Raw genomic sequence first — 10,377 nt, 5'->3', positions numbered from 1 at the left:
TATATATATATATATACCTTACCACCTGACGACGGTCAGAGGAATAGTTGGCCGAAACAACTAAGAAAAAGATGAGGATAATAGTCCGCAATATAAAAAAAATTAATAAAAAGTGTTGTTTTTTTTTTTCTTTTATGAGTTTATGCTTTTGTCCAGTTGGGTTTTGCCCGGTAGGTTTTTGTCTGTCCTTACTCAGCATTAACAAATATGACAAGGAATGGACAAAACGTTGTGAAAAAGCTCAACTTTGAATTGAATTAAAAATGAATTTGTGAATTTTAATGCTTCCGTATGAAAAACTTTTAGCATGCCGTTGTCATTTACTTATGCTTAGACTTAGGGATTCTTACGGTGCCAGATGACGTCTGAAGCCTGATCAAATGTTCAAGTATCTTTTCGCATCTACCTGCCAAATGTCTAAATGGTGCTTCTGCGAGAGTTCACAGTTAAAAGTGTTATTTTCGTGGAGCCTCTTTGTCTGACCACCGTGTTCTCTGAAATTGTTGTTTGATTGTATCTTTCGAGAAAGTTAAAAATATATATTAATATCTCACAATAAATTCATCAAAGTCTTATACAAAATACATAAAGGGAAAACATTTAAAAGTTTGTAAAATTAACAAAGAAATTATATCTACATTTGAAAGTACCTTCCTAATGACAATCTACTTTTTAGGCGATATTTGCGAACCCACTAAAAACAAAATTATTTTAGAATTTCGGATAGAGGGTTAGTAGCGCATATAAATTTAAAGCAATTATCAAATAACTATCGATTGAAAATAGCACGTTATCCAAGAGTCTTTTTAAAAGGCGGCTACTTCTCTCCCAAAATTATATTAAAAAAAATATCTTAATATATTAGGGGTTCTTTAAAACCAAATCGATTTTTATAAGTTATGAACACGCTTCGTGCTACTGCTCTTATCCTGAGTTTTCCTATTTACTTGGCTCCCCTAGAGGGTAAGGTTAGGCACAAGGTCGTTTTTTTTTTAATGTGGGGAATATCCAGCTCTAAAAAGGGGGCACTCTGGATTGAAAAAAAAAAAAAATTAAAATTGCCCCAGTCGAGAAGGATTTCTCCTTCATTGAACGAGGAAAGAATAGGTGAAGTGTAGCGATAGAAGACACTACATTTTGTTAACGTTTCGATCGATGCAACCTCCGGCCGAATTTCTGTGCAGATTCTCTAGTTCAATAGAAAAATTCCCGAGTTCGAGAACACAAAACAGAACAATTAGTATATTCATATTTTTTTTAATTGGAGTGAAGGATTGGGAGGGCCCTCTTCTTAAAACAATATCTTCCGCAAGAACTGTTCTAAAATTTATTTTCAATCGATATTTATTCAATAATTACTCCTTTTTCCAAGCTGGACAAAATAGCTGTTTTTCCACTGCCCTTTTTTTCCGTTGCCTTTTTTCCATTGCCCAATTTTCCTAAATTCATAAATTTAACGTAGAATATTCACCCGTTTCCAGGCCATTCTAATTGATTTAAAGCAGTTAACTAATTTTTTTAACCAACGTCCAATCGGCAAAATCATAAAACCACAAGTAATCGCTTTATTTTTCGTATTATCATCCGGACTTAGAGTTAGTAGTAGGAAGTGGTCGTGTCTTTTATGACTTTTAACAATGACATATTTAATACTACAGTTTGACCAGGAACATGAACATGACCAAAATTAAAAACAAAAAAAAAAATGCGTTCCTTGTTCTTAAACACTGTCTGGTTCGAAAGAGGTGATCATTTTAGTTAAATTTATACGCGAAACTGTTTTTCAGATTGTTTAGATCCAATGGCCTAAACAATGGCGAATCGATTTTTTCTTTTTGCAACAAAAAGTTATAATTGCGATTGCCGAAAATTTAGAACGGAATCGGTAATTGTATCGGAATCGGGAAAAATTTTGGAATCGCCCCATCACTCATATATATATATATATATATATATATATATATATATATATATATATATATATATATATATATGAGTGATGGGGCGATTCCAAAATTTTTCCCGATTCCGATACAATTACCATCACTCATATATATATATATATATATATATATATATATGACAAAAATCTATACTTCAAATTCCATGATGTTGACCATCTTACAATTTATTTCTTTAATTCCGTTGACACTTGCAGTTCTTGACAGTTACTGTTTCGTAGCACAATATCATTCATTTAATTATTACATCAATCACTGAATCTATTTTGTCCTTAACTCATCACAAGATGTAGCAACTATCAATCCACAAAAAGACAATAAAATGCATTTGAGCATAAATACAAAATTCAAGAAGAAGTTGAAATCGCCTTATTTTTAGCTTATATTACGCCAGTTTAAATTTCAAGAACTTAAATTAAGGATCGGATTAGACAAGCACCTATTTTAAGCCCGGAATCGAACCAACAATCAGCGAGTTGATAGTCAGTAACTCTATCCAACAGGCGACAGAATCAGTAGAAATATCTAAGAATACTTTATAAAAAACATTGACTGCCACTCCACAGTGCTCCATTTTTTTTTTATTTACAAAGAGCTTTGTATTTACGCTAAAGCTGTGGCGGGCATTGTCATTTCCAAGACTGCTCAATCTGAGAAGAGGTTCCGCTTTGATGACACCTTAATATAATTTTAAAATTATATGACGGAGCCAATGAAGAATATGGAGTACTTTATCTGCTACGCCAAGGATCCACAAGTATTGAACTTTTAGCTTTCAGAGAAGTGTCACATAGAACCTAATGTCACCTAGTACTTTATCCGTTACGTCACTGATTGTTTCGGATTATTAATCCTCATCTTAGAAATATATGTGTTTCTATTTGTTTTCCACTACACGCAGGAAACAGTCACATTGCGATTATAATGTTGCGCACATCCCTGGGGATAATAATCATCGCGAAATATCGCCTACTAATCTGCCATGGTGTTTCTATGCTAACACAACTCATTAAGCTGATGTGATCAAAAACGAGATACGTAGAGCGTACCATTCACAGGGGACTTACTGCAGCAGGTCCGGCGTGACTTGAATATAATTACGCCACCTACGCTTGCATCTAAATCTAGACAGCTATCAATAAAATTGTCTTCTATCGCTTAACAACATTGTTAACCCTTTGTGAAACATTGTAATATTTGTAAATTCAAAATGTCAACCGGAAAGTTAGTATGAGCTTGGCTCCTCACAGCGGCAGATTGAGGCAAAAGGTAGGCTTTTCATGTAGGAAAACCCCAGTTCCTAAAAATAGACATTTTGGTTTGGGGCAAACATAATAAAAATGCTTTTGTTTAGAAGTATTTCATTTCAGATCTAACTGAGACCACCAAGAGTAAAGGCCGATGTACATGACATCGTGACGTGATTACCAGATCAACATGTAGGTATATGGTGCCTAAAGTTTCTTGTGTGCAACCACGTGACTACGCTAATACCCTTAAAAATATTTTTCGTTGCCCCTTGTGGTAATTTTATGAAGGTAATTCAAACGTGCATGTATTTTTTTTTCTAAAGAGAAAAAACAATTCTCCATTTGGATGATTATATAATTGCACATTGGGATAATTTTAATCTAACAAATTATAACAGTAAGTGAACCTGTTTTTGAAATTTTCTTACATGTCTATCGAAGAAAATCGAATATTTCATTTTATTTTTTAAACTGCAAAACAAACAATTTTTAGATGAGGATTTTTTTCAGTCCGTTCTTTTCATAATAAATAAAACTTTTCATTGAGTATTTTCAAATATTTTAAAGTTAGAAGCATTTTTCACGACAGTTATTTATTTTTTTTTTATTTAACCAAGACGATCGATGAATTCAATATTTTAACACCGAGCGTAATTTATTTCTTTGAAGTATATTTAAAATGTAAAAGTTTATGTTTGTTTGTTTTATAACATTTTATCTGTAAATAATTTACATGGTGAAATGGAAAATGAAATAGGAAATTCTCTATTCTCTTCCGAGACAATCCGAACCCAAATTTTTTTTTTTTTTTTCTTTTTTTACATAGGTATCACCACATTATCAAGGCCAAGAGGCCACTCAAGGATAAGGGTTAAAGAGTGTACAGTAGAAATTGGACAATATAGTAATCATTAGTAATGAAAATTTGGTAAATTTGATAACTTATATTGAACGGCTCATCAAGAACTTATTTACGTTAGACTTGAAGACAACCATATTGTAGTCAGCTGGAAAGAAGGAAAACGGAAGACAATTCCACAGGCGTGCAGTTCTAAGAAAGAAGCTTTGTTCATGGAATCTACGTTTAGGTTTAGGTACAGATAAAGAGTGGGGGGAATTATTGATAGTGTTTACAGCTAGACGAGTGTTTCTTGTGAAAGTTTGGCGAGGGGGGGACCATAGATTGAAGCTCAGACGAACACTTTCCATGAAAATAACGATACATCAGAGACAAACTCGCAACATCTCTTCTGTGAGATAGAGGTTGCAAGGAAGAGAAAAGGCTACGAAGTCTATTTTGAACTCTATCAATTAATTAATGAAAAATTCATTAACTAATCAGTTTTAATTAAAGTTTTGATATGAACTAAAAATAAAGAGTACATTAAATTTTAGCTAACATATTTTATTGTGTTTTATCTTATACATAACTGGGAACGTTGACCTTGCGTAAACGGTGCTTTTATTTAATGATTGCTCCCTGAAAGCGTTTTCTTTCCCTTTCTTCGTATATATTTCAGACTTTTTTTTTTAATCGTGCGTGTATTTCTTTTTTTTCTCTTTTATTTTCTTTTTTTTTGGGGGGGGGGAATTTGATTCATACTTTTATTTTATTTCATTTTAATTTTTTTTAAATTATTTTCTTCCCTAAAGATTTTTAGTTTTTGCTAAATTATTTTTTCATACATATTCAAATAATATTCCCCCCCCCCGCAACTTTTTGGCCTCAGATAGTATCTGCATAAAATTTTTCGTGATTAAATAAACCAAAGAAAACCTTTTGTTCATGCGCTTACAGAGAGCAATTAAATAAAAACACCGTTTGCGTAGGGTTCACGTTTCCCGTGAAGTACGAGTAAATGTTATATGCGCCCTGTTGAAATAATAACGTTATTAATTAGGAAGCCATTCTTAACAGGGGGAAGGGCTTTCTAACTATTCTGCGCTTTCACCGAAATATTTAATGAAAAAAAAAAACGATACCATAAAATTAAAATTTAACTTGGAAATACTATTTAAAATATAGCACGGTGCGTACACTACACAAGCACCATTATTATTATTATTATTATTATTATTATTATTATTATTATTATTATTATTATTATTATTATTATTATTGTAACAATGATGATTAAAAAATCTGGTGTAGATGACATCAAGTGGCGCTACATCAACAAGTTCTAAAGGATCAGGGAGGATGGAAAGACCGAGGTGGGAGAGTACTAACCGGATCTCCCCTGGAAGTGTGCAGTTCAAATCTGGTACATTGGGAGACATTTTGTCATTCAAACCTCGGGAAACACCAATGGCTGATGCCAACGAGAAATCAATGGCAAACGGCTGTTGCGATAATGCGCAATCATCTGCACGAGTGGTCAAGAGGTGGAGAACACTAACAAATATGGGGAGACTTGTTGTCACTCGGGCTCCAGGAAACACCACAGGTTACTGCCAGTGAGCGATCACTGATGATGGCCTGTGAGACAACTCGTAGTGAGTGAAATAATAATAATGTCCCCTCCCAAATTATATTGCATATTGCTTTAAAATTACGTAATTTTACATAGATAATATTTATATTTTATATTGAATAAAGTTCAGTTTCGGTATTAATTGAATTCGGTTCCTTTCTTTTCTTTGTAACATGTTTTAATGCTCGTTTTAAAAATGCCCTCATATAGTATCAACAGTAACAGTTCGACAAATCTTACCTACATTGTCTGCAGGCATTTTTCAGTTAAGAGGCCTTCTTCCCTTCGGTGGCCTGAATCTGTCCGGAAGGATATACAAAAGTCGTTTCAAAAGTAAAGCCTCTTATTTTTAACACGAATGCTACGAAGTAAAGAATAATACTATTAAAACCAGCGACCCATTGTTATTCGAGAATTTATTTTTCTATATTGTCACCACCATTCTCTATGAACTTTTGCTAGCGATGAACGATGGCTGCGTATGGGCAACTGGAGTGAGCTTTGTACGACGAAAATCGTTTTCAAAATAAAAACTCCTATTTTTAACTAAAATAGTTGAACTATAAAGACGGTAATAATACCATTAAATGAGTTACCTTTTCTGCTCCAGAATTTAGTTTTTTACATAGTCACCACCATTCTCAATGCACTATTGCCAGGAATTCAATGGCACATCTCTACTTCTGATGCAGGTCCATCACAGAGGTTAATTTCTTAGTGTTTCACATTGTCAATATCTGCAACAGAAAAGGTGAAACTTCAGATCATGAAGGCATGTTCAGTATTCATATCAATACAATTTGCAATTCCCTTTTGATTCATTCGGGCGAAATAAAAAAAATAGGAGACATTACTTTTGAAACACCCCCTCTAATTAATATATAAACAATGTAAGGGTGATTGTGTCGGGAGTCTATTAGTGCCGAATATTAGAAATAAGTTACTCACGAGAGGGACCATTTGAAGGTTGACCATATCCCTAAATGAAAGTGTTTCTATGGAACTACTAGATTCGGAGCTGACACATTCATGCTGTCAGTCCGTGCCTTTAGCCACTTAGCACCACTTATTTACAGTTAAGGATGAGTGGGTATTGAATCATCTTATATTTAGCGACGAATTGAGATACACCAAAAGCGATTGATTAGAGAATTCGATAAATTGACTTTTATCCACTCCAATGCATCCAAGCACTTTCCATTTTCTCACTGACTCGTTCGCCGCAGCCAAGGATTAAAAATACATCATGGTTTATACAAACGATTTCCTCCGTCATTCTATTCCGCAAAGCAGCATGTACGTCATAATCGCGTTCACACACCGGTTCTCATTAGATCGCCCAAGTTAAGCAACGTTCAGTGCCAAGTGCGGTATGTAAGAGAATGTTGACACTTTCTTGCAAAAGCCGCAACAACCTAACATTCTTATCTAACGAGGATATACAAGCAACTGGGTATCGCTTATGAAATTGGTGTTCCCATGAAACTTCCTACGAAGGAAGAAGCCGGTTCAACCCAACAAGGGTAAATACTGTTTCGATTCGGTTTAGTATTAAATACGACAGCAATGTAGAACGCGATATTTTGCATGAAGATGTATGAAAACTGAACTAACCATACTGCGACATAAAAATGGAAATATTTTGCACATATACGTACCAGACGAATCTGTGCCCGTTGCGTCACATCACAGGAACTACCACTATTTATTCTAGACATTTAACCTAGTGTATTCCTAGTGTTATACCCAGTGTTATACCCAGTGTTATACCTAGTGTTATACCCAGTGTTATACCCAGTGTTATACCTAGTGTTATACCCAGTGTTATACCTAGTGTTATACCCAGTGTTATACCCAGTGTTATACCTAGTGTTATACCCAGTGTTATACCCAGTGTTATACCTAGTGTTATACCCAGTGTTATACCCAGTGTTATACCTAGTGTTATACCCAGTGTTATACCTAGTGTTATACCCAGTGTTGTACCTAGTGTTATACCCAGTGTTATACATTCCTAAACAAATCTTGTTAATCTCTTCTTCTTGTATGTATATTTTTAATGGGATCCTGCTATACTGAGGAAGCACCGACTTCAAACAAATTCGTTCATACCTAGAAGAAGGGACCAAATTCAGACAAACTTCAGATTTATTCGTCTGAGATAATTTATTCTGAATGATGGATTATTGAAGCTAGGAAGTGAAGAATGAAATAGGTTGATAATTGCTGGTCAACAGGAAAATTTGACAAAGTATGTGTTTGCATCTTTACACTTTCAATTTAATTTCAAACATCTCCGCTCATTTTTTATTTGAGCCATGTAACATTGTATGATTAAGTACATAACGGGTACTAAACGTTTGTAATAGAATGGAGTACATAGCGATGACGCCGCCGCCGCCGACGACGTTGACAACAACGAAGACGACAATGACGACGACGATGACGACGACGACAACAACGATGACAACAACGACGACACAACGACAATTATGATGGCGATGATGACGACGGCGATGACGACGACAACAACAATGATGACAACAATGACGACGACAATGACGACAACGACGACAATGACGACGACGACATGGACGCCAACAAAAATGGCGAAAACGAAGAAGACACCGACGACGACAACGATGATGACAACAATGATGACGACGACAACAACAACGACAACGACAACAACAACGACGACAACAACAATGATGACAACAATGATGATGACAACAACAACAACGACAACAACAACGATGACAACAACAACAATGACGACGATAACAACAACGATTACGCCAACAACAACGACGACGACAACAACAACGACAATGACAACGACAACAATGATAACGACAACAATGATGACGACAACAATGATGACGACAACAACAACGATAACGACAACAACAACAACGACAACAACAACAACGATGACGACAACAATAACGACGACGACAACGACGACAACGACGACGAAAACAATGACGACGAAAACAATGACGATGACAACAACGATGACGACAACAACAACGATGACGACAACAATGATGACGACAACAATGATGATGACAACAACAATGATGACGACAACAACAACGATGATGACAACAACAATGATGACGATGACGACAACAACAACAACGACAACAACAACAACGACGACAACAACAAAGACGATGACGACAACAACGACAATGCCGACGACACCGACAACAATGACGCCGACGCCGACGCCGACAACAATGACACCAACATCGTCAACAATGACGACGACGGCAACAACAGCAACAACGATGACAACGACGACAACGACGACGACAACAATGATGACAACGACAACAACAACAACAACGATGGCAATGATGACGACGATGCCAACAATGACGACGACGACAACAACAGCAACAACGAAGACAATGATGACAACGACGACAACAATGACGACAACAACAACAACGATGACAATGATGATGACGATGACAACAATGATGACGACAACAACAATGATGACAACAACAATGATGACGACAACAACAACGATGATGACAACAACAATGATGACGATGACGACAACAACAACAACGACGACAACAACAACGACGACTACAACAAAGACGATGACAATGATGACGACGATGCCAACAATGACGACAACAACAACAACAACAACAATGACAATAATGACGACGATGACAACAATGACGACAACAACAACAACAACAACGATGACAATGATGAACACGACGACAACAATGACGACGACAACAACAACAACGAAAACGACGACGACAACGACGACGACAACAATTACGACAACGACAGCAACAACAACAACGACGACGACGGCAAAAATGATGATGATGACAACAATTACGACAACGACAACAGCAACAACAACGACGACAACGACGACAACGACGGCAAAAATGATGACGATGACAACAACAACGACGCCGACAACAACAACGCCGACAACGACGGCGATGACAACGACGACAACAAAAATGATGACTATCACAACAACAGCGATGACGACAACAACGACAACAACAACAATGATGACAACAACAATGACGACAACAACAACAATGACAACAACGACGACAACAATGATGACGATGACAATGATGACAATGACAACAACAATGACGACAACAACGATGACGACAACAATGACGACAACAATGATGACGCCGACAACGATGACGACAACAACGATGACGACGACAACAACGATGACGACGACAATGATGACGATGACGATGACGACAACAACGACAACGACAACAACAATGACGATCACAACAACAATGACAGTGACGACGACAACAATGACGACAATGATGACAACAACGGCAACGACAACAACGACAACGACAAGAATTACTTGGGAGTTCATATTAAGGGAAGCTGAGAGATGTGAAGGGGGATAGGTGTTAATGAGCAGCTCTTTAAACATGGAGGGAAGGTGCATTATCAATGTACGTTAGGATATAGTCAATCTTTGGAAGGGGCTTCATATAAAGTTCCTCATACCAGACGATGGGGCATCGTGCTAATACACATAAACTTGAAAGACAAAACATATTATCTTGGTTGAAATGACGAACAAAGACAAAGGCTTACATAACAATATGAATACATTTATGCAGCATACAAATATCTGTACGTGATGTTGCCAAGTTAATC

At 36.3% G+C, this 10,377-nt stretch overlaps 1 protein-coding gene across 1 annotated transcript; it reads left to right on the top strand.

Annotated features, from left to right (window-relative positions):
• Positions 1-8,152: 8,152 nt before the first annotated feature.
• Positions 8,153-10,102, top strand: LOC145288274 (uncharacterized; the record flags this gene model as incomplete). The annotated part of the gene is made up of 2 exons (XM_080136310.1): positions 8,153-8,281; positions 9,767-10,102. Coding segments are annotated over 2 exons (465 nt in total), but the record flags the coding sequence as incomplete, so codon positions are not given.
• Between the last annotated feature and the right edge of the window lie 275 nt (positions 10,103-10,377).

Source organism: Euprymna scolopes, chromosome 11, assembly GCF_053919585.1.
Source record: "Euprymna scolopes isolate OS-2025 chromosome 11, ASM5391958v1, whole genome shotgun sequence".
Taxonomy (NCBI): Eukaryota; Metazoa; Mollusca; class Cephalopoda; order Sepiida; family Sepiolidae; genus Euprymna; species Euprymna scolopes.
Note: the sequence above shows the minus strand (reverse complement) of the source record. Positions and strands in the feature narration are given on the sequence as shown.